Raw genomic sequence first — 24,985 nt, 5'->3', positions numbered from 1 at the left:
CTACCTCGAGCCATAGCCCCAACCACAAGTAATGGGGGTAGTTAAGGATGGGGGTGCTGAAGTCATGGCCTTTTAAGTCCACTGCGCCCCACCTTCTGCATCAGTTCAGGGGAGACACTGACAGAAGCTCTGGACCCAGAAAGCTTCCCCCTTTTAGCTCTTCAGGCAGACTGCAGAGACCCTTCCCCAGGTCTGGCCCATGCCACAGGCTCCCTTCCTGTGTCCCGGAAAACATTCCAGAGCAGGCAGGGGGCACACACTGGATGTAATCCAACTTGCTAGGTCCTTGATGCCTCACACTCGAGGAACCCTTGCCCTGAGGTTAGATAGAAACACCAAAGAGGACCTCAGAGTCCACATCCCAGAAGGGCCAGCGGCTACAGCTGGACAGTGCAAACAGTCCACCCGTGTTTCTGGGACAGAGGAATGACCAGAACAAGAACACACAGGACTCCAGATGTCCAAGCAAACCAACACTTTACTGTGGTTCAGACTGCCTCAGACTTAGCTCAGCCCAAGAACTATAATGCTGTAAGGACTTGACCAGCTCAGACAGGCATCTGCTCCGCTCCAGACCTCCACGAGTCCTGGCACAGAAGGGTTCTCTGAAAAGTCTACTACAGGAGCTGTGCAGTCAGCACATGCCAAGCAGGGGTTCGCCCTCTGCCCACAGGGGAGGCTGAGCCCAGTGGTCAGACGTGGTCACCAGCTCTCTTCTGCACCACTGCGGGCCTGGACAGAGCCTGCTCCTGAAGCCGCTGGACCAGCTCCTCTACGTAGACCTTGAACAGGGGCACAGGGTCCTAAAGGGGAGAGGTCATGGTAAGGCTCAATGTAGCCCAGGGATGGAACTCTAAGGAGGGTGGTAGCCGGCTGCTTCTGGCTGAGCATGGTGAGGGATTCTGACCACCAGAACAGGACACCAAAACTCACATGCCTACCCCTATCTTTTCTGTAACTGGTGGCCACCACAGGCTCCTGACTATTCTGGGAAACAGACACAAATGGAATGTCCTAGGTGATGCCGAGTGGCTAAGTAAACACCTAGTGTCAAAGATCCCTGAGCATTGAGGGAAAGAGTGGGAAGGACTTCAGGAGACGCCATGCTTCATCAAAGTGGCAGGAACCAAAGGTATGGCAGCATTTCCGTGTGGCAGTCCCTAAATGCTAGTCTCCCCCTCCCCCCTCACCACTCAACTTCAGTGGCCTGAGGTCGGCCGGTACACAGGTGCTCACCTTTTCCTCCAGAAGCCTCTGTTTCTCCAGGGCCTCCTCCAGGGTCAGGCCAACCCACTCGGCCTCTGCCTCTGGGATGACAAAGTTCTGAACAAGCAGGAGAGAACCGCATGAGGTGCAGGGGCCAGGCCAGGAGCCTCAGGCAGCAAGCAGGATGGGGAAACTCTCACCCTGTACTTGTCATAGATGGCCGCTCTCCGCTCGGGGTTATCAGGGTGGAGCTGGGGGTCCTGGCGGGCAAGCCTCAGCAACATCCCTCGTTTCAGGTCCATGCCAAACTTGGAGCACAGGTCCTCCTCAGGGGTCTGGAGGAAGGTTCGCATAGGGCCAGGTGCTACAGCAGGCTCCCACCCCACCCCATCAGCTGACCTACGGCAGCCCTAAGCTAGATGACAGCAGAACGGGCCATTGGGATCCAAGCATCCAAGCCTATGTGGGTCAGGCCCAAGGCAACCCCAAGAGAAGGGTAAGAGGTGTCCAGGATCATTGGTCAAATCAGAAGCTCACAGGGAGTGACCATGTCGAGACAGAAAGCTTCAAGGGTCTGTACCAATGAGGACTCAATCCCACTGTGTATCGCTAAGACCTGTTACGGCTATCCTGGGTGCTCCGCACTCCCACGCACGTGCAGTGCTCTCTGCCCTTCCCAGGTCTTTTTTTTTTTTTTTTTTAATTTATTTATTTTTATACGAGTACATTATAGCCATCCACAGACACACCAGAAGAGGGCGTTGGATCCCATTACAGATGGTTGTGAGCCACCATGTGGTTGCTGGGAATTGAACTCAGGACCTCTGGAAGAGCAGCCAGTGCTCTTAACCTCTGAGCCATCTCTCCAGCCCCCCTTCCCTTGAGTCTTAACAAGACTTGTAGTGCACTAACCCCTGCTTGCCTTGAGAATATAGAAGTCGAATCCGTAGGCCTCATCAATGAGATCCAGGGTCCTCATGGTCACAGTCACGGTGAACTTCTTGTCCAGAATTTCACTGTAAAGCTCCCGAGTGAACAGCTGAGGTTTCCACACCTTCTTCACCCTATTGGAGAGCTAAGTGTGCAAGAGAAACGTGCTGTTTCCCTACAGCCAAGTGGGCCCCAAAGCACCCTTTCTGGAAGCTGGGCTAAGTTAAGCCATGCCCTCTTGCTTCCTCAGAAACTCAGGACCATTGATGCTAGTAGTCAGGGCTCCTGGGCTGGCTCTGGATACCCACCCACCTAGATGTCTGGTTCTCTCAGGCTAGCCCTAATGCTACTAGTCCAGACTCTCACACAGCTGAAACTCAGTAGGCACAGGCAAGTGAACCACACCTTGGAAGGCCGGAAACATACACTCTCCTCCCACAGGGCTTGGCTAGGAGCAGAGCATCACCAGAAGAGATAGACTCCAGGCTCTGCCCTGTAAACATCTCGGCCTTTGTAATTTTTATATACAAGGAGCAAAGGTATCTTGTCACAAGAATTAGGGAAATGTGCATAGAAACTAGCAGGTGACAACCAGATTTTACTTCTCCCTCCTCTTCAGCACAAGCCTCAAATCTATTCTTCCTTTCTTTTCTCCATTGTCACCCACTCCATCCTTACTTTTGATGGCCACATGATCCAGGACCACCCCACTTCAGGACCGCACTAGACTTTACTAGTGGAGTTTTTCAAATCCTCCCCGCGTCACGTGTTAGCGTGCTCCGTAAACAAAACGCTTGGGTCAGCCAGGCTGGCGGTCCATAACGCCCAGAGCAGAGCCTGCTCAGCAAAGCATGCAGAACCACCGAGATGGCCCGCACCCACCTTGTCGTTGTTGGCGTATCTGTAGCCCAAAATCAAGCCCTCTCCACCCCACAGTTCCTGTTGGGACTCTGGAGGATAGTGAACTGGAATGGGTACGTCCTCAACGCGCTCGCGCTGCCCGTTCTTGGGGTTGATCTTGAACTTGGCCCCGTGAGGTTTGTAGTGTACCGGGGTCGGCGTCCGTTCTTCTTCCAGTGAGCGCAAGAAATGGGCGGGCAAGCGCGCACAGATGCCTTGCCGCAGCCGCAGCTTCTGCCACAGGTGCACAGGATACCTGTGCAGCGGCATTGCGCGACCCTCTACTTCTGGAAGAAGCGCGCCCGCGCCTGCCGGAACCGGAATAGCGTCACCAAATGTGCACCTTTGCTCACTGCCGATTGGCAGCTATGCCTATCCATCTAAACTAATCCCTTTCCCTCCGCCTCCTTTAGGGACCATGAGAAATTACTGCGAACGCAATGATACAAGGCACCGTCTGCCAAGTGCAGCCCAGGAGTTCCCCAGCAGCTTTGGTAGGCCTGTTGGGAAAGGCCACCCTAAGCTCAACCTCCCTTTCCCTCCAGAGACGCAAGAAAAAAAAAAGACACTCATTTGGTTTGAAAAAATCATTGTAGAATATTAAATTCACCAATTACATAAAAATATGCCTTCATATCTTAGAACAGTAACATTTTACCACCTCCCCCTAACAATATATACATGTTTCCCCTTTCAGGGGCTAAAGTGTGCTTTGGCGGCCAAATAAAGGATGTTAATAGCTTGGGAAGGAGCCCAGAGGCCTACACCTGAGGTCCTAGTACTCAGAGCAGATGGGCCTCACAGTGGGAACCATACAGACAGAGCACACTGCATTGCCAACTCAGTGATCCCAGGAAACCAGAAAGACTGGGCCAGGGCTCCAGCACCCACTCCTCAAACCTCAACTGATCCAGTAGGGGTCAGCCTCAACCTAGTGCCTAGGACCAGCACAAGAGAATGCTCACCAGACTGGGGCCTAGACTCTTAGGGTGAGAAGGACACTGGCATAGCATTGTGTGCCTTCTGGAGCCACACCTCATACAGCTGAGCAGCCTGCTACCCCAGGATCTCTCCAGGATCCCCCACTCCAACAGAGAATGAGGGAGGGACAGCACACAGCACCCCAGGTCTTAATCAGCTCTCTGATGACCTTGGCCTCTGCCATAGCAACTGCAGCAGCAGGGCATCCCCATGCCAAGGCAGGGTGGCATTCAAGGGTACACGATGTCATGGACAGTGGTCTCTGTGCACTCAGCCTTCCTTGCTTGTGGCTCTCACATCACAGCTTCCCCAAGGAAGGGGACCACGGGAACCCCTTATCTGTGTCTCCAGCCATAACAGAGTGATCTGCCCACACGTGGCACCTGTGGTCTATCTCCAGGTGGAAGCAGCTCTGACTGGCAACGGCCATAAAGATTTTATGGGTGGAGAGGGTCTTCTCCTCTGGAGAAAGAAGCCAAGGGTCTCAGGACAGTTTTATTCAGATGGAAACCTGGTTGGGGCTAGGCACCTCTCTCATTCCTGTCCTGGCTGAAGAGGTCATTAGAGTCTCGGGTGTCCGTGAGCCGGCCTTATCATGTCACTGTGTACAACTCATCCCGATCATTCCTGCAGATCTGATAGTGACAGGGGAACTTCTGCAAACAGGCCCAGGACCCAGCCTTTTCTTCTCGTGGAGGGAGAAGAAACGCCGCGCTGCCGGCCAGTAGGATGTGCCAAATGCTGTGGGTGTAGTAGTAGTTGTCGCTGGTCATCATTGAAGTGTACATGGCGATGCCCACAAAAGCCATGGAGATGCCAGGCAGGAGGTAGAAGACCCAGCGCTGCCACGAGGTAGGGTAGCACTGACGTCGGTGCCCACAGCGGTATATCTAGAGCGGATGGCCAAGTCAGTTATAGTTCCCAGAGGCCCAGAGCCAGGAGTTATGGAGTCTGTCTAGATCTAGGCAAGAGGACTGGACTCATATGGACTCATGCCTAGTGTGATATATCAGCCCAAGACCTAAGGCACACAGCAGCCTGGGGCTCTATGGGTAGCTGCTACTAGCTCTGAACAGATGTGGGCTTTTGAAGCCCTCCCAGCATAACCAGAATTAAGGGCCTGGATCTCTTCTCCCTGAGTCTGAATGGGAGACTGTGTACGCCCTGTTCCTTACCCACATGAAAGCCATGATCACAAAGGCAAAGACACAAGGTCCCATCAGGTTCCAGATGCCCCTGCGATCCATCTGCAAGGACATAGCGATGACCAGTAGGCCGAGGACAAGTAGTACCTAGGAGAGACACAGTGGTTTGTGGGATCATGGGAGCCTTTGGCTGGAATCACTGGTGATGGCACAAGACCCAGTGGGTACTGGTGGCCAGGCATGCTGGTTACCCAGGTCAGTTTCCCACCATTCTAGCCGCTTCCTCTGCCAGCTCCTCTTAAGTGTCACTGGAAGATTCTGCCTCATTGCTGCTCAGCCCCTGGGAGGGAAGTGTCCTTCCTCTAGTCCCTTTACTGTGTCCAAAGGACCCTTCGAGGACTAGGTGGTGATGCCCACTCCTGATGGGCAGTCTTGTACACACTCGCATGATCCTGCATACCAAGCCTTCCAGAATCTGTAATCAGGATGGCCTCAGATGCTCCCTGGGAGCGGACCCCATCTGCCCACAGCCTGAAAGTTCATACTTTCAGCCCGCCGGATCCCCATACTTCAGAACTTTCTCTGCCCACTCTTCGAGATGATAAGGGTGCCCCCTTGATGGGCAGTACCCAGGCTGTAGACAGAGAACACGGTTCACAAACAGTGAAGAGTCACCCTTACTGTCCAGCTCTTGTATAAAGTCCCCGAGTGCCCTTAGACAAGGAACCCAGGAGCATGGCTGAGGCTTCTCAGGGAGGCCTGGTCCGGCTCCTCTTTGAGACTAGAGTCCTGGTCCCCCGTCTTCTTTCCTAGATCCCTCTGATGCCTACACTTTTCTTTCATAGCTTCCTAAGACTTCCTCCACGAGTTCTCATGTGAGATTTGACGTCCAGCCCTTTCCGTTTTATCTTTCTTTGCCGCTTCGCACAGTGTATGTGAGGGCCTCTGCTTCCCCCGAGCCCAGGTTTGGCATCAAAAGTCACTCACCTGTTTCAGGATTGTCTTCAGACGGGCCATGCAAAGAATGGTCACCCAGGTGGATGCCCCAGAACCCAGAAAGTCGCAGTACTGCAGCGTGTCATAGCTGAGGATACACAGCACAGCCTCCCCGGGCTGGTCACAGGCGTGGTAGAACTGTAAGGTGAAGCAATGAGCAAGCAGGCCTGACCTCCCCTCCCAGAGTTCCCAAGAGGGTTAGGGCCAAGCCTACCGTTGAGAAGAACATAGTGTAAAAGTAGACAGAGGCCTCAACCAGGAAGGAGCGGTGCACGGATATAGCAATGGGGGCCAGGAACATGAGGTTGCTGAGCGTGAGCAGAAGCGCTGCTGCCCTCTGCTGGGCTACAGTCTGGGCTGTGCTGTTGTCCGTGCAGCTCCACCCACGCCAACCTGGGGGACAAAACCATACCCAGGTGTGAGCTTCTGAACTCTAGGGCCCCTTACTCACCCAGAGGGAGGCTGTATAGACCAGCCCAATGGAATAGGAAGTCGGCACCGATAGAAAACCAGTATTCACAAGGGTGGGCAGGCGTGGGCACGTGGGGTGGGGGTGGGGGAGTCTGGACTAGTATGTGCATCCACAGCAGGCATGGTCAGGAGTGGAGAAGGAGAGATATGCATAGTTGGTACAGGTATGGACGGGTGTGCATGGACATAGGTAGCTGTGGCCAATTATGTCCTGCTGTGAGCAGGCATGAACATGGAGAAAGGTTACGTGTGAACAGGTATGTGTAGGTAGGGGCAGGTATGATGAGAGTTGGTAGGGACAGATATAGAGAGATGTGGACACATAGGAGCCAGTGTAGCACGTATGGACAGACAGAAACGGGTGTGAATATGCAGAAACTGTCGTGGAAAAAGTGTGAATCAGTATGCAGTCACAGAAACATGTGAGCAGCAGGACATGGCACAGACAGGAGTGGGCAAGGCAAACAGCTGTAGGCGCTGGGTGGGTGTGGGCGGTCGAGGGCAGGCAGGATGCAGGCATTGCGACGGTCAGGAGGAACCATGGGAGAGTGAGGAGAGGGAGGGGGTGCTCTCCCTGCTTTGCTCAGCAAGCGCATCCTCACCTGCCTTGCAGCTGCAGCCTGCGTACAGATAGCCGTATCTACGGAGCAGGAGACACTGGCCATAGGGCCCACAGTCATTCAAACAGGGCACCAGATACAAGACGGTCTCCACGCGAACCGCGGCCTGTTCACAATCCCTACAAAGAGGTGGCCTGAGAAGGCTGGTTGTAGTGCTCTTGCTGGCAGCTCTACCACTAGGACTCCCAAGCCTAGAGCCAAGCCCTCCAGGCTCCAATAGCTGAGATTCCCATTTCCCCTACTTGTGCTGTTGTGGGATGGGGGCAGGTGGAAAAGGAGAACCCCTCCTAACTCATAGATACGTCCCACTCTTCACTGCTACCAGCCCATGCCATGTTGCCCAGGCCCAGATTCACATACTCAGGACTCTCAGGGCACACAAGCTGCAAGGAGAGGTACCAGTTGTCTGTCTCCGGATAGGGGATGATGAGGTTGGCCATGTGAGATGAGGCACTCAGAAACATGGGATAGCCCTGGAAGAAGGCTGCATGGGGTGGGAGGGCCTGTCAGAGGTGGCTAGAGGGGCCAGTCAGTCTCTCCGCCAAAACTGCCTGCCCAGAATACCTGTGGTGCAGTTGAGTGAAGCGTTGAAGCTGAGGAAAGGTGAGGCAACATTCACACAAGCTGCTACCAAGGTGCCATTTGTGACCTCTGACTGGAAGGGGAAGTAGTGCAGGTTAGTCACTGTCACCCCTCAAAAGGCATCTAAGGAGCAGTCTGCCCCCTCCCCAACCTTGTATATTAGCTCAGTCATGCTGGGTACTTTTTTGAGGGGAGGGGAGCCTCCTGCTAGCCCAAAGTTCATCATGACTGGAATTCTCTTCAGCTATCTCCTGTTCTGACAGATACAATTATAACTTCCGACAGGGACAGGGCTGCAGCTAGGGGAAAAGTCTTCTCTCCTCAGAGGAATCCCCTTCTGGCCTATGCTATTGGTATCACACTATGGCCTGAAAGGCACCTTCACCCCAGTCTCAAATGCTGAAGTTACCCTGTGCCCCGAGTCAAGCCCTGGTCACAGGCAGCTGTAGACAGCTTTAGTGAGTGGGTTTCCAGAGGAAATACCTTGTTAGCCCTCAGGACGATGATGAAGGAGCCCCCGCTGTCCATGCCTGTATCAAGACGGAGCTGCATTACAGAAGGCATGTTTGAATGCACCAGCACGAAGGCCCCATTCAGGGGCTGGAAGTGTACAGACACCACATCTGTGTCCTCCCTCAGGACTGGATAGTTCAGGAGACAGAAGGGGCCACCGTCTACCCTGCTACTCCTGCCACTCCTGCCCAGGTCCCAGTGGGCAGCGCTTTGGGACAGCTGGACTGCAGAGGTATCATAAGTCTGGTTTGGGTTGTTTTGTATAAGATGATGGAAGGTCACACTCCATGGCCTACACGCTGTCAAAAAGACAAGGGGATCAGCCAGAAGAAAGCCCGGAGTTTGGGGGGAGGCAGATAGAGCCAGTCCAGCCCTCCCTCCTTCCCTCTCATGGAGCCCACCTGTAAAGGCAGCTTTAGCAGTGAAGCCCACTGTCACGTGAGGTTCAGCCAGGCTCTCCACTGTCACTTGTAACCACCGGCCCCAGGGCAGAGAGGACAGTAGCAAATGGCAGGACGGAGCAAGGCCAGTGCAAGTCAATACCCTCTGGAAGTTTCTAGGCAGGGTGGTCACCCCCGCTGTGAGACGTACTGGGCAGCCGGGGCTCACACCGGACACACAGCCCTGCAGTTCCAAGCGAAGCTCCTGGGTGTATTCAGGGACAAAGATCCTGTGGCAAGGTGGTGACTCAGACTTGCTAGCCCGCGCTGTGGTACTTACTTCTTCTAAGGTGCTTAGGGGAGGTATCTCTTCCCAGGGTGTCTCTAAGCTCTCTCACCTGCAAGGTGAGACGGCGCTACCACCCACCCTAAACCCAAAGGCTGGGGCTACAGGACAGGCTTGCCCTCCCCTGGTCTCCACTCACTTGAGGTAGCTGGGGCGGGAGAGCAGCGTCTGTGGGAGGGGAACGTCGGGCTCTAGGATGGAGACTTCAACCACCCTCGTTACCAGCATATCAGGCTGGAAGATGTAGGCACAGGTTGGAACAAAGCCCTGGGAGGAAATAAAGCAGGAAGTGACGGGTTAGAGAGTGCAGGGTGTAGGACAAGGAAGAAGACAGGGAATGGAGTTGAATCTAGAGTCAGGTAGCTGAGAGTAAGGTCTGGGTCCTCTGAGCATCGAGGGGTCTGTTTGGCCTCCATCCCGGGAGGTCAGCCCCCTCACCTTCACCTGGATCTTCTGGGATGAGGGAGGAGGTGAGCCACCAGGAACCAGTCCCCAGGGGCTGGGTGGGAGATGTTGACTGAGGTGTTGCCCAGTAACATGGTGCTCAGCAGTGTCCTGATATGGAAGGAGGCATGGGTCAAGGTGTCGTCAGGGAAGCTGGTGCCCAGCGGGTTGATGACAGGAGGGGCGCCATAGCGGAAATGCCTGCGAGAGATTATGTCGAGCGAGGGTCAGAGTCGGGGTTTCCACCAGGCCTTGGTGCTAGGGGCAGAACACTGGGTACCTACACTGTGATCTCTACGTCGGCGCATAACGGACCTCCCTGGGACACATGCAGCAGCCATCGAAGCAGCACGGTGTCTGGGGGCACACGGAAGCGGAAAAGCCGGGTGCTACCGTACCAGCTATAGAAGGACAGCTTCTGTGGGGCCTGTGAGAAGTGCTCAGACACCAGTCCAGCATCTATAAGGAAAAGGTAAAGGGCCAGGTAGGTGGGGCAGGTAGGAAGCAAGTGGCTGTGAAGTACTTGTCTATCAAGTCTTAGACCCACCCTGAACTTTGTCATTCATTCAGACTTTGACCCTAGCCGAAGTAGAAAATGCCTCCTGGCACCTGCGAGTTGTCTGCAGTATCTGAAGTTTCTCCTAACAATGAGCAGTTATTCCTTGGCCTCCTCTTCCTAGATGGCCGGGGATTCTGCCTTCTCACAATACACAACTTGTAACAGTAGCCCTATCAACCACCACCTCCAGAGGCACCCTCCCAGGGTGGGTCTTTTTGTAAGCTAGTTAGTTGCACCCCTGGGTACATCCAGGCCAAGAAGACAGCAGGAGGCAGTCTGGAAGGAGACCCCACCCTGCTAATATCTACCTTGAACACAGGACCACAGCAAAGGTTTCTCCCCCGCCCCTTGACTCCTTTGAACGTTCCAGAATCACATGGGCAGGTAGGGAGGCTTAGGTTCAGAAGGTGACTGTCTCTCCAACTTAGGACACAGCTAGATCTCCACCCAGTAAAAGACTATGAGGGGGGTTGGGGATTTAGCTCAGTGGTAGAGTGCTTGCCTAGCAAGCACAAGGCCCTGGGTTCGGTCCCCACCTCCGGGAAAAAAAAAAAAAAAGACTATGAGGGACTACAGTCCAGAAGCCTGGACAGCCATAAGAACCAAGGGGCAGGTGGCTTCTCTGTTCCAAATGGGTAAGCCCTCCAACTGCCCTCAGGGCACACATCCACGCAAGGTACAAAGACAAAAGCCCAGGCAGATAAACTCCCTAAAGCCCCCCAGACTAGGACATCATGTGGCCTCAGACTCTGCATCATCTTACAGACTCCTACCCCATACCCAGTGCCAGCTCAGGCCTTGTGCTTGTATGATCTTGGGTGTCCCTTACCTTTCTAGATCCCTGTATCCCCATGGGCAGGCTAAAGCCGACTGCTTGTCCCTTTCAGGTTAATGAGTAATAAAGTGCTTTAAGGGAAGCACAGTACTATTGGCACCCTTCCCACTTGGGAAGCCTCCCTTTGCCCCCACTGTGAAAGTGGTGCCTGGTTCCCCCAGGAGAGGGGAGAGGGAGTCAGGTGAGCAGCTGGCTTTCTTGCCAGCCACGTGACTCCTCCAAACACAGGCACCTGGAGAAAAGACAGCAGCAGGCTGAGAGAGGAGGAGAGCTGAGGGAGTTGCAGAGGAGCCTGGTGTGGGGGCAGGGTAGACGGAAGCTCCCTCGGTGAATTCCAAGCTCTCTGGTATCTGCAGGTCCCATTCACCAGGTTGAGGACTGAATGCCAGGAGCTGCTACATGGTAACATGATAATGGAGCAGAGGGAAACTGTGAGGAGGCAGAATATTGCTCTCCCAGCTGAGGCAGAACAGGTTCCCCACCCCCTAGGACTGTGGGGTCTCGGATAGGCAGATACCCAAACCTCTGAGGAAGCCTGGTGGGAGAGATCACCCTACAGTGTGCAGCACCCTTAACCTGCTAAGGGAAAAGCCCTTAGGCCCTGCAAAGCCTTTGTGAAGGGGAGACACTTGGAACATCTGTGATGTCTGGATACTTAGATGACTCTTACTCATCTGCCTTAAAGCCAAGTACCAAACTCTCATGTCTAAATAACCCCTCCAGGATTCCTTGATGAAACACACACTCGGCAATTGGCATGGTAGGGTGAGCCCCAAGCAACATTAGAAAGGATGGGGAGGGCCAGCTGGACAAGCCCCTGCCTACCCCAGACATCTCCCCCATTGGCATAAAGTTGTGTAGGGAGTGGGAAAAGGAAGTCCTGAACATTCCCTGGGAACTTAAGCGAAAGTACTCTATCCCCAGCACCTTCCAAACCCCAGCAACTGTCAGAAATACTGCCCACCTACATGTGAAAATAGCCATGACCACAGAGCTACTTACTTGTCCCTCACCTAGCCATCCGAGTTCTTAAACTTAATCCCAGGGCTGGAGAAAGAGGAGCAAATAGAATGTGGTATGGAGCAATTTAAAGGTCTTTAGGGAACATTGCCTTTCATTTCAAGTTGTGCCATGCTCAGAAACGAGAAGGAACAGTCCTCAAGGAAAACTAGAGCTCCGAGGAGCAATATTTCGTTGAAATATGGGGCCGGAGGCAGGGGGTGAAAACGGGATGTAGAGACTTCATCAGGAACGGTCTAAGGAACACCAGGTAGCACAAAGGGGGAGTTTCAGGCGACACTGGACAAGGGAAGATGCTCAGCTTTCCTATTTCTAAATGTCTAGGGGTAGGCAGGACTGTCTACCACCGTCCTGCCTCAAGCAGAACCCAGAGGGTCAAAGATCTAACTGCTTCCTTAAACTGTAGAACAAGACGTTCCCACTTAGGGAGCAGAAATACAAAATGCAGTTGAAAAGCTCTCCTATAAGGGAGTACCCTTTCGTTACATCCATTCTGGTCAGTCAGTTTCTTTAGGGCAAGCTGGCAGCACAGACGGTGAGAAGCAAAATCAGCAATCAAGAGTGACCTTCCTGGGATTGGAAATATAAACAAAATGCTGGCTAGACCCCTAGTACAGGGCCTGCCCAACTTTCTCTAGCTCTACCCTTCTACCGAATGACGGTCCTTGCGTCACCACGGTTCAGCTATTCTTCGGAGATGGGTTCCTCTACCTCTCAGCTCGACTGCCACAGTCGCGCCTCTAAAGCACAGGAGAGACGGACCGGTAGGGTACGCTCCAATTGAGCGAACTCGGCGGGCCCGGAACAGAAAAGCGGCATGGGGGGGTTTTTCTGGCCCGGATGCCCCGCAGGGGGCGCAACCCAGGATGAGAACCTCGTTTCAACGCCGCGCCAGGTGAGCGCACAGGTGCCCCCCGTGAGTCACAATCCGCCCCGCCCCCCGCCCGCCCCCTGCCCCCGGCCCGCGCCGCCGATGGCGCGGTAGGCCCGCGGGCTCACCGCTCTCCTTGATGTTGCGGGCGGCGGCAGGCGGAGGCCGAGCCAGGAGCAGCAGCAGTAGCAGCAGTGACCCAGCTGCTGCCACCCGCGCTGTGCTCCCGGCCCCAACCCGGCCCATGGCTCCGCGCTTGGCCCGTGCTACCCCTCCCGAGTCCCGCGCCGCTCGCCCCCGCCTGGGCAGCCCCCGCCGCCTCTGCGGCCGCCGCCGCTGCCTCTGCCCGGAGCTCCCATGGCTCGGATGGACCTGCCGCCAGCGCCCCGGGCACTTCCGCCTCCGAGGCCCCGCCCCGCGGGGAGCCGGCTTGCGGTCTAGGTCCCTGAGGATGCTGGACCGCGTCACCTTGGCCAGAGTGGAGGCGAACCGCAGGGGGCCGGGAAGGTCGCATTTGAAGGGGACTTGGATTCACAGGGGATCATTCAGCTTGAGGGGACGGGCAGCAAAGGATGAAGCGTCCTGTCGAACGCTTTGGGGTACCAGACGATAGACGTCACGTGGGAGACACGGGGTGGGATGCCGGGCAAAGGGGCCAGGCAGGACACTAGACCGGATGAGGAGCAGAGGGATCACTCCGAACCTGGGTGAATTCAGGGCAGAGGGGCCAAACGGAACACGAAAAGGACGCTGGACTGGAGACGTGAGGCTTTGGAAGTTGGGGGAAATGGTCGTAGGGGAGGCACCATGGGACACACAGATAAAATAGTCATGTGGAAGGCATGGGAGGATATAGAAGTGTTATGTCGGACTCATTTGGAGACGGGAGGCAGAAGAATGACTCTAAAAGAAATGGGAACCAAACAGAGGGGCCACGCAAAACGAAGCGTAGAGTAGATGCGAACTGGAATGTATAGGATGTTCGAGCCGGAGGGCCGTAGTACAGAGCACAGCAATATGTATGGCAGAGGGTGCGCTTTGACCTTGCCTTGAAGAACTGAACCTCCAGCTGCCCTCAGGACCCCTCACACCATAACCACAAACTGCCACAAAAGCATAAGAGACTAAATGGAACCGGGAAGGTACTCTTTGCACCTCTGAGAATTGAGTAACTGAGTTTCTTGTCAGTGTTACCTGAACTACTCTGGGTACCAAAGGGATATATTCCAAACATATTAAAGATATGGTTGCAAACTGAAAGCCCTAAAAGCGAACTTGAGGCTTTTTCCAGAAAGGATTCGATGCAACAACAAAAGTAAAACAGGGCATTAAAAATATATGTACAAAAATAAACCAAGCACCACTGACCCATGCCTTTAATTCCAGGACTGGGGAGGCAAGGACAGGCAGATCTCTGTGAGTTCGAAGCCAAGCCTAGTTTACAAAGAAAGTACAGGACAGCCAGGGCTTTGCACAGAGAAACCCCGTCTCGAAAAAAACAATTTATAAATAACACCAGGACATGGCCCAGTGGTTAAGAGCACCATCTGCTTTTCCTGAGTCCTGAGTTCAATTCCCAGCAACCACATGGTGGCTCACAACCATCTGTATTGGGATCTGATGCTCTCTTCTGGTGTGTCTGAAGACAGCGACAGTGTATGCATATACATACAATAAGTAAATAAATCTTAAAAAAGAAAAGAGAGAGAGAGAGGAAGAAGAAGAAACGCCAGGACAGGTTGCAGCCTGCTCAAAAGGCAATCATGTGGGGTTGGGGATTTAGCTCAGTGGTAGAGCGCTTGCCTAGCAAGCGCAAGGCCCTGGTTCGGTCCCCAGCTCCGAAAAAAAAGAACAAAAAAAAAAAAAAAAAAAAAAGGCAATCGTGTAAAACTGAGTATGGGGGATCTCAACTGAAGTCCCAGTGCTGGCAAGACTATAACAAGAAAAGTACCCCGAGAGAAGCCAGCCTGGCCTACAGATACAGCAGAGTGCTCCCTTCGTCAGTTTGTTGTTTTTTTTTTTTTTTTTTTTTCCTTCGGAGCTGGGGACCGAACCCAGGGCTTGCGCTTCCTAGGTAAGCGCTCTACCACTGAGCTAAATCCCCAGCCCTCCCTTCGTCAGTTTTACCTGCCTTCTTAGGAAAGTGATGAAGGACCTGGGTGGTTCTGGCGCTCGCCTGTAATTCCAGCACTCAGGAAGCAGAGACAGCCAGCCAGGGGTACTCAAGAGAAACCCTGTTTTGAAAAGCTGAAAAAAGTAAAGGTCAAAGTGCTACAGGCTACAGGATTCCAAAACATTGTGCAAATTAGAGCAGGACCACCTCCTGGGTTAGAGAATGTTAAATGGCCATCTTTATCTTTTTGCCAAAAAAAAAAAAAAAAAAAAGCTTGATCTTTCGGGGAGATGGGGCCTAGATTAGGAAAGTCCCCAAGGAGCCTCTGCACTCTCCAAAAATAGCCCTGGCCTGCAGGCACACTGTATTTCCTCTGTCTCCTGCGTCTACCCACTGTTCTAATGGCGGATGCATCTCTAAATTGGTAACTAGGGGAGGGGTATAGAATCATAAAGTATCCATACTGAAAGTGACTGTGGTATACTGTGGTCACGTGAGGAATGACTGGGCAGAGCACACCTTTATCCCAGCACCCAGACCAGGATCTCTCTCTTTTTTTTTTAAATGGATTTATTTATTATATATAAGTACACTGTTGCTCTCTTCAGACACACCAGAAGAGGGCATCAGATCCCATTACAGACGGTTGTGAGCCACCATGTGGTTGCTGGGAATTGAACTCAGGACCTCTGGAAGAGCAGTCAGTGCTCTTAACCACTGAACCATCTCTCCAGCCCCCCAAGACCGGGATCTCTTAAATTCAAGGCCAGACTCGTTTACAGAGGGAGTTCCAGGACAGCCAGGGAAACAGATAAAGCCTTTCTCAACCCCTTTCCTCCCCCTCAGTAAAAGGAAAGTACTGTGCTTTGGTTTTAGTGTTAGGAAATCTGGGGTTCTTGTTTTGTTTTAATTGGGTGGGAGAATTCACATCTGTGTTGCAGAGAGTGATAGCCGTAGGGAGCCCTTGCTGCTCTTCTAGAGGGCTGACGTTCACTTCCCAGAATCCACAATCAGTGGCTCATAACCAACTGTAACTCCGGAGGGTCAGATAAGCTCCTCTGGCCTCCTTGGCCACTCCTGTAGAAAAATAAATTTTCATGTCTATGTATCAAAGATACAGAATATTTGTCAAAGAAGTTGGCGTCTGGCCACTCTGCTGGGCCTTGGGGGAGGGGAGACAGGTGCTAGGAATAGAAGGCCGGGCCATACCTGCTTTTATCTCTTGAATGTTTTACAAAGTAGGGGGAAGGGAGAGTTAAGCCAGCTAGCAACAAGGCATTGAAGCCGACCGACCGAAGGGCAGGTGAAGGGTGTTGTCCACAGAGGAAGGAAGGCACTGTAGCCAAGTCAGAGGATACCCTTTGTTGCTGTGGAATCCAGGCTGAGCCCTCCATACCCCAGCTGCAGGGGGCCCTCCAGCCGCTCTCAATTTAAAGGGACAGAGGTCATTTGGGACTTTGCTGAGTTGTGTTTTCCGAGTACTGCTGAAGCTCCCCACAGTCATCTCGGGCGGCAGATGTGGTCAGTACTGAAGTGTGAAGGAGGGCTGCTGTGCTTTACAGGTGGAAAACAGGCAGCAGAACACCCAGCGGTGCCCATGTTAGGGCTACGGAGCTGGCGGGGGAACACTCAGCCCTGGCGTACAGTCTGAGTAAGGACCTCTGCTGAGTAACAGCTGAGCAATGAACCCTACCAGGAAATTACACTTGTGGTTAGGGAACAGCAAATGCAAAGACGCACTTTATTGTGTTGGCCTGGCAGTTAGCACAGTCCAGTTTGCTGCAGGACTGTGAGCCAGCCGTCTTGTAAGCAGAATTTTAGGGCAAAAACCCTGCTTTCAGCAGCTTAAAAAGATGAATAATAGGGCTGGAGAGATGGCTCATCAAAGGACTTCCTGCTCTTGTAGAGGATTCAGTGTAGAGCTGCACCCACATGTCAGCTCTCCACACCGGTCATTCTTCCAGTGTCAGGGGGTTTGACACTTTGCCTTCTGGCTTCCTTGGGCACTGCATCCATATGGTCCACATATATGCCCGCAGACGAATCTACATCCACACGAAATAAAAACGTGTTTACTAAAAGACAAAGACAGTGGGCATGGTGGTGTACCCTTCTAATCCTACCACTCGAGGCAGAGGTGGGCAGTTCTCTGTGAGTTCGAGGTCAGCCTAGTTTACAAAGCAAGTTCCAGGTGGGCCAGGGCTACACAGTGAGACCATGTATCCAGAAGAAGGGGAAAGAGAGAGAGAGGAGGAAGAAGAGGAGGAGGAATGGTGAAAAGCAAAGACAATTTAATCAGAACAGATGAAGGGGTCCGGGGACTCCAGGGTCATTTTCAGGGCACCGATGTGAACTTCAGGAATAAAGAGTTCAATAGTTACACCTAATTAAACCATCCTAGTCCAAGGGTGGGTCCCCCATTATCTCAGTGTCAGTCCAGAAATGTCTTCTGGTGAGTTAATCCGGGCTGGAGAAATGGCTCCGTGTCTAACATGAGCTGCTCTCACAAAGGACACAATTTCAGTTTCCAGCACTCTCATCCGGATGGCCCCAACCAACCCTTTCTTCTGCTTTCCGCAGGCCCTTGTGAGCCACAAGTAATTAAAAATGAAAACGTTTTTAAAAGCTGTTAATTGCTGTCTGATCTGTTAATCACCGTCTTCACCTAGTGGAACTGATCTGATTCCAACAGAACTATCTACTCAGAATGCAGGTTTTCCATTATAAACAGCTGACCTTGTTTGGGGGGAACACTCCCTGTTCATCTTTAGCTGGGGACCCTGAAAGGACACATGAATTCCCCTCAATTTGCAAACTTGGAAGAGGGTCCAGAAATGGGTGTGTCGATCCCTCCTGCAAAGCCTTGCTGTTTCTGGAATCCAAGGAGACTACAGGCTTAAGACGATGGCTCTTTTGGCTGTTAGCCTTGTAGGGAAAGAAATGGGGAAACAGAGGCTCCTTAGTGATGACCCTGTCTGTGTGACTGACCAGAATGCAACTCAAGGTCAATGAAACAAAGCCAAGGTAAAAAGTACCAGATCCTAAGGGATGTGACTCTCTTCTAGCCTCATCTGGCACCATACAGACATAGTATACAAACCTATATTCAGGCAACAGCCATACATATAAAATAAGTCAAAACACACACACACATACACACACATACACATACACACACACACACACACACACACACACACACACACACACACACACACACACTCCCTCGATGGGAACTGGGGCTGGAGAGATGACTCAGAGGTTACGAGCATCAGCTGCTCTTCCAGTTAATTCCTAGCAACCACATGATGGCTCATAACTATAATGAGATCTGGCGCCCTCTTCTGGCATGCAGGCATATATGCAAGCAGAACACAGAACACTATAAACATAAAAAATAAATCTGAAAAAACAACAAACAAAAAAAAAACCCAGGGGGGGGCTGGGGATTTAGCTCAGTGGTAGAGCGCCACCTAGGAAGGCAAGGCCCTGGGTTCGGTCCCCAGCTCCGAAAAAAAAAGAACCAAAAAAAAAAAAAAAAAAAAAAAAAAAAAAACCCAAAAAAAATTTTTGGCCTGGGGGGGCTAAAATTTTTAATTTAAAAAAAAAAAACAAATAAAAAAAAAAAAAAAAAAAAAAACCCTTAGCTCCGGGAAAAAAAAAAAAAAAAAAAAAAAAAAGAAAAGAAAAAAAAAAAAACCCACTATGAAGCCCAGGATGGGCTGAAATTCTTGATCTTCCTGCCTCAACTTTCTGAGTGCTAGGGTTACAATGTTTGGACCCCTTTGGTTTGGCTGATGGAGTCTGATCTAACTTGGATCTGATTATATCACATGGAAATCTCACTGAGATTAACCACTAAACTGGGCAGTAACAGTCAAGGAGTCAAAAAAGGAGCCCCCTAGGGGTTGGGGATTTAGCTCAGTGGTAGAGCGCTTGCCTAGGAAGCGCAAGGCCCTGAGTTCGGTTCCCAGCTCCGAAAAAAAGAACCAAAAAAAAAAAAAAAAAGGAGCCCCTTGGGCTGGAGAGATGGCTCAGTGGTTAAGAGGTCCTGAGTTCAAATCCCAGCGACCACATAGTGGCTCACAACCATCTGTAATGGGATCTGATTCCCTCTCCTGGTGTGTCTGAAGACAGTTACAGTGTACTTACATATAATAAATAAATAAATCTTAAAAAAAAAAAGGAGCTCCTTAACCCTTATTATAGTGGAAAACCTAAGAATTATCAAATATGAGCCTTTTCTATAAAATATTTTAAAATTTGTGTTTAGGAAAAATAATTCGACCCATTATTTATTTGTTTATTTATTAATTTAATTAATTATTTTCAGTTTTTTGAGACAGGATTCCTCTGCATAACAGCCCTGGCTGTCCTGGACCTCAATTTGTAGACCAGGTTGGCCTCGAATTCCCAGAGAGCCATCTGCTTCTGCCTCCGAGTGCTAGGATTAAAGGCTGTGCTGTCATGGCTCCCAGGACTTCTGATTATACTCTTTATGGCCCTTGAGTTCTGTCCTTGTCTCGTCCTTGTGTTGCCAGGTTCATCCCTCAGCCCACTGAGGCCATTAAATTACCAAACGGTGGTCCACATGGAACCTACTATGACCATGCCCCTGGACTTTTATCTGCCACCCTCCAACCTCTAAGAAGGCTGTCCCTCTCAGGACCCACACTTCCAGTACACCCGGCCTGGAGAAGCCCGCACAGCCCCTGCCCTTTTACCTTCAGACAGAGGTCTAACTTTACCCTGAGAGAGGGTCCCTTGGGAATAGGGAGTTAGAGGAGAGGCCAGAGGAGGAGACAGCACCCTCATCTCATGGAACACTCAGTACTCAGTTATCCTCCATGAGGCCTCTCTCTCCTCCAGAGACCCCACCTCTCCTGAAGAGTGCCCACTGCCTGCTTCAGTCACCTGCTTTTGCTTTCTCTGAGTCTCTGCTCCTTCTAGTCCTTGGTGTCCAATTGTTCATTCACCTCTTGGGAAGAGCCTGAATCCCCGGACAGTTGTCCCCCAGGGAAGAACCTTTAGACAACTGACCCCCAGCTCAAACCCCCAACCCCAGGCTCATACCCCTCATTACAGGGTTCTAGGTATACACCACCACACCTGGCACGTTCTGAGTTTCTGTGACGCTCTTAGGTCTATCTGTGGATCTTCTGGAGGAATGATTGCTACACTGGGAGGATCTAGTTGCTGAAAAACATGAATTTGTCCTACTTCCAGGCTGACTAGAAACCCTTGGTCCCCCCCCGTCCCTAGCACAGTATCTGTTCTCGGACAATGTGCCCTTCAGTCTCATGCTTTGGGTACAAATTTCAAAAGCTTAACAACAAAAGATTCCAATCTAGTGCTAAGTTATAATGTTCCTCTCTTGTACGCACAAAACCCCCAGTATCAAAAGAAAGGAGGGAAGGAAAGGAGGAGGGAGAGAGGATAGAAGGGCCTCTATAGTTTACCTTGAACCAAATAACAGGACGAAGTGCTATAGAGCTTTGATTTTAAGGATGCCTCCAAGTCCCTGCAGAGGAAAGGAAGTGAAGACCTTCTCTCCCGACTGTCCCACGAAGGGATGAGGGTGTGTTCAAGGCCACCAAGCTGTATTCCGTGAGACCTGGAGGGAAGGAGGGCAGACAGATATCTTCCCTCTCCTTCCCCAGTACCCCAACTTGTTAAAATGAGTTAGAAGTAGACCAGAGGGGTTGGGGATTTAGCTCAGTGGTAGAGCGTTTGCCTAGCAACCGCAAGGCCCTGGGTTCGGTCCCCAGCTCCGAAAAAAAGGAAAAAAAAAAAAAAAAAGAAGTAAACCAGGGCTGTGTAGGTTTCATGTTCAGTGTTCGCAGTCAGTGTTGCGGGAATCCTTCTGTGATAAGCACCCCAACACCAAAGAGAGTGGAAGAGAGCAGACGACAGACGTGGATGGAAGCCATGACTGCTCCTAAAAGGTCTCGTCCCCACCTCCGGTTTCCGTTCTCATTTTATAGATGGGGCTGGTAATTAAGAGCTCTTTTGCAGAAGCATACATGGCACTCAACATGTTAAAAGCAGTAACCAATAGTTTCAGCTACTCCTCCAGTGGATTCTTCAGAGAGCAAGTGAAGCAGCAAATGGATGTACAACCGCGTTTGGGTAAATCATTAAATAAGTCAATAAATCAATATCTAATCACTGGTCTTGTTAACCTTACTCTACTTCACCAGCATAAGATTTCTAAACCTTGCTGAGCAAGATAATATAGTACTATAATTAGTACTGTAATTATAGTACTATAAATATAGGGGGCTGAGGCAGGAGAATTGCTGAGAATAAGATCACCCTGGGTTGGGGTTGGGGATTTAGCTCAGTGGTAGAGCATTGCCTAGCAAGTGCAAGGCCCTGGGTTCGGTCCCCAGCTCGGGGGAGGGGGGGGGAGATCACCCTGGGTTATAAGACTTTATTTCCAAACAGAAAAAAATTCTGAACCTTAGTTACACTAAAACATTTATTTTTCCAAATTCCACTACCTTCTACAAGTTCAGGAAGGAAAGATCATTTTCTCAGAGGAAAATGTGAAGGACATATTCCATAATGAAAAAACAAGCCTTAAAATCATTCATTGTACCCTTAAGTGTTGGAATTTTGTTGTAGAGATGGTTCATTACCCCACAGTTAGTTGTTTTATGCAAGTTGTAAATTGCTATAATAATTTCTCTATGTTAAAAATATAAAATAGGGGGCTGGAGAGATGGCTCAGCGGTTAAGAGCACTGTGTGCTCTTCCAAAGGTCCTGAGTTCAAATCCCAGCAACCACATGGTGGCTCACAACCATCTGTAATGGGATCTGGTGCCCTCTTCTGGTATTCTTAATCATAATAAATAAATAAATCTTTAAAAAAATATATAAAATAAAGGGGTTGGGGATTTAGCTCAGTGACAGAGCGCTTGCATAGCAAGCGTGAGGCCCTGGGTTCGGTCCCCAGCTCCGAAAAAAAGAAAAGAAAAAAAATAAAACAAAATAAAAATAAAACATCTATATTGAGACCTGAAAAAAAAATCATTCATGGGGCTGGAGAGACTGCTCATCGGTTAAGAGTACTGACTGCTCTGACAGAGGACCTGAGTTCAATTCCCAGCAACCACAATGGTGGCTCACAACCATCTGTAATGGTATCCGTTGCCCTCTTCTGGTGTGTCTGAGGACAGCGACAATGTACTCATATACATAAAATAAATAAATCTTTAAAAAAACAATCATTCATGGTGTGCTGCAGAGATGGTTCAGTGGAGAAGAGCACACACTGCCATTGCAGAGGGCCAGAGTTCAGGTCCCAGACCTCACATTGGGCAGCTCACAACTATCTGTGACTCCAGCTCCAAAAGAGCAGATTCCTCTGCCTTCCAGGGCACCTGCACATCCCTCTCATACACAGATACACAGACACACTCAACAATGACATACACACACCACACACAGATACACAGACACACTCAACAATGACATACACATATCCCACTCACAGATACACAGACACACTCAACAATGACATACACATATCCCACTCACAGATACACAGACACACTCAACAATGACATACACATATCCCACTCACAGATACACAGACACACTCAACAATGACATACACATATCCCACTCACAGATACACAGACACACTCAACAATGACATACACACACCACACACAGATACACAGACACACTCAACAGTGAATACATACACCACACACAGATACACAGACACACTCAACAATGATATACACATACCACACACAGATACACGGACACACTCAACAATGAATACACACACCACACACACAGATACACGGACACAATCAACAGTGACATACACACACCACACACACAGATACACGGACACACTCAACAATGAATACATACACACACCACACACAGATACACAGACACACTCAACAGTGACATATACACACCACACACAGAAATGCATATACACTGAAAGAATAGATTTTTTTAAAAGATTTATTTATTTTATGTATATGCATACACTGTCGATGTCTTCAGACACACCAGAAGAGGGCCCCAGATCCCATTACAACCCATGTGGTTGCTGGGAATTGAACTCAGGACCTCTGGAAGAGCAGTCAGTGCTCTTAACCACTGAGCCATTTCTCAAGCTCCTCTCTGGCTTATTTCTTGGTAGTGGTAGTGGTGGTGATGGTAGAGGAGGGGGGGGAGAAGGGGAGGGGGAGGGGGAGAGGAGGGGAAAGGGGAAGGAGAGGAGGAGGAGGAATATGTTTTCATTTTAATCCCAGGTGTGGGATACGGGGCTGCTTCAAACTGTCCCCAGCAGCTGACTACGATTTGGTTCACGCTCTAGCAGAGGCACAATTTTGCCAGCTGCAGACAGTTTTCTGTGATTGTGTGATATTTGGAATTCTGGGGTCTTTTCAGAGTGTATAAATGTTAAGGCCCTGGGGAGGTGGGGTTGTTGTTTGTTGTTTGTTTGCTGACTGTCGTTGGTCATGGTTTGTTAAGTAGTCCTGCAGAAAGAAGAAACAACAAGAAGAAATTAGGTATCCTGACAGTGAAGATCAAAGTTACTGCAAGGAACTCAGTGCCCCTAAGCAGTCTAAAGATGACATTACCCCCTTTCTGTTGTTATAAAAATATAAAAAATAGGGGTTGGGGATTTAGCTCAGTGGTAGAGCGCTTGCCTAGCAAGCACAAGGCCCTGGGTTCGGTCCCCAGCTCTGAAAAAAAGAAAAAGAAAAAAATATATAAAAAATAAAAAGCTGTCTTTTATCCCCCACTAGGTCTGGCACTGTGCTGTCCCAAGATAATCTGCTAGATTTCTTGTCTAAAACACACATCCCAATCTGTGGCGGCCCAGACCAACCATCCCACACTCCCTTACACTTAAATCGCTACACATGAAAGAACACACAACACAATAACCTTTGATCCAATTGATAAGATATAATTGCCCACCTAAACATACAAAGCCCAATCAATACACATCCGTCAATTAAGAGCATTCATAACAGGGGCTGGAGAGATGGCTCAGTGATTAAGAGCACTGACTGCTCATAACAACCTGTAAAGTACCCAGTGGAATCTTAATGTCAGCTTCCGTACTGTCCCTCCTTGCTGCAGCTACTCTCCTTCCCTCCTGTCTCTTCTATTCCTGTCTCCTCCTCTTCCTTCAAACTTTTCTCCAGCCCATCTTTCCTTCTCATCCAATGACAGGCCTCATTCTATCTTGTACCTGCCTCACCTGTGACATCATCCCACATCTTTCCAACTTGTGACTTTATTCAGAGAGCTCTTTTTTTATGTATATTCCAGAATAGGACATCGGATTCCATCACGGTTGGTTGTGAGCCACCATGTGGTGGCTAGGAATTGAACTCAGGACCTCTGGAAGAGCAGTCAGTGCTCTTAACCCCTGAGCCATCTCTCCAGCCCTCAGGAAGCTCTTTTCTTTCCTCTCTATCCTGTTTTCTCTCCTATCCATGGTTAGGGGATTAAAAGGGTGGAGACGGCTGGAAAAAAGAACCCACAAATTAGCCAAAAGACACGATACACTCCTGTTACACAGCAAACACTTAAATCACCGAGCTACCTCTCCAGACCCTAGTTTTTTTCTCTGAATGCAGGGGAGATTCCACCACAGAGGATGCCCTACTCTGCTGCAACACTGTTTTTAAAAAAACGTAGCCATGGGGTTGGGGATTTGGCTCAGTGGTAGAGCACTTGCCTAGCAAGCGCAAGGCCCTGGGTTCAGTCCCCAGCTCCAAAAAAAAAGAAAAGAAAAACAAAACAAAACAAAAAAAAGTAGCCATGTATATGAGTGCTTTAGTCCCAGCACTTGGGAGACTGAGGCGAGCTGATCTAGATCTCTGTTGAGTTCCAGGACAGCCAGGGCTATAGTGAGACCTTGTCTGGGGAGGGGGTGGGGGTGGGGGTGGGGATGGGAGTGGGGGTGGGAGTGGGGGTGGGTGGGTGGGGGAAGGGCAGGGAGGAAGGAGGAGAAAGAAAGAGAAGGGAGAGGAAAGGAAAAATCAAAAGCAGGTCTAACAGAGCTCCACCTATCTCCTAACTC

The 24,985-nt window shown here is 50.6% G+C and overlaps 2 protein-coding genes across 2 annotated transcripts; both read right to left on the bottom strand.

Moving 5' to 3' along the window:
- Positions 1 to 460: 460 nt before the first annotated feature.
- On the bottom strand, positions 461 to 3,374 carry Mrpl28 (mitochondrial ribosomal protein L28). The gene is made up of 5 exons (XM_032912204.1): positions 3,019 to 3,374; positions 2,129 to 2,281; positions 1,407 to 1,541; positions 1,237 to 1,323; positions 461 to 803 (listed from the first exon to the last, which is right to left on the bottom strand). Exons 1-5 carry the CDS (start codon positions 3,304 to 3,306, stop codon positions 693 to 695), a joined length of 774 nt encoding a protein of 257 aa, XP_032768095.1. The 5' UTR covers positions 3,307 to 3,374; the 3' UTR covers positions 461 to 692.
- A 234-nt stretch (positions 3,375 to 3,608) lies between these two features.
- Pgap6 (post-glycosylphosphatidylinositol attachment to proteins 6) lies at positions 3,609 to 13,821 on the bottom strand. The gene is given in 14 exon segments (XM_032912203.1): positions 3,609 to 4,907; positions 5,193 to 5,309; positions 6,150 to 6,296; positions 6,373 to 6,551; positions 7,232 to 7,368; positions 7,610 to 7,733; positions 7,814 to 7,904; positions 8,315 to 8,643; positions 8,746 to 9,014; positions 9,210 to 9,337; positions 9,509 to 9,540; positions 9,543 to 9,715; positions 9,799 to 9,973; positions 12,928 to 13,821. Coding segments are annotated over 14 exon segments (2,316 nt in total). The 5' UTR covers positions 13,046 to 13,821; the 3' UTR covers positions 3,609 to 4,610.
- Between the last annotated feature and the right edge of the window lie 11,164 nt (positions 13,822 to 24,985).

This window comes from Rattus rattus, chromosome 9 (genome assembly GCF_011064425.1).
Source record: "Rattus rattus isolate New Zealand chromosome 9, Rrattus_CSIRO_v1, whole genome shotgun sequence".
NCBI classification, from domain to species: Eukaryota; Metazoa; Chordata; class Mammalia; order Rodentia; family Muridae; genus Rattus; species Rattus rattus.
The sequence above is the reverse complement of the archived record's forward strand: the minus strand, read 5'-3'. Positions and strand labels throughout refer to the sequence as shown.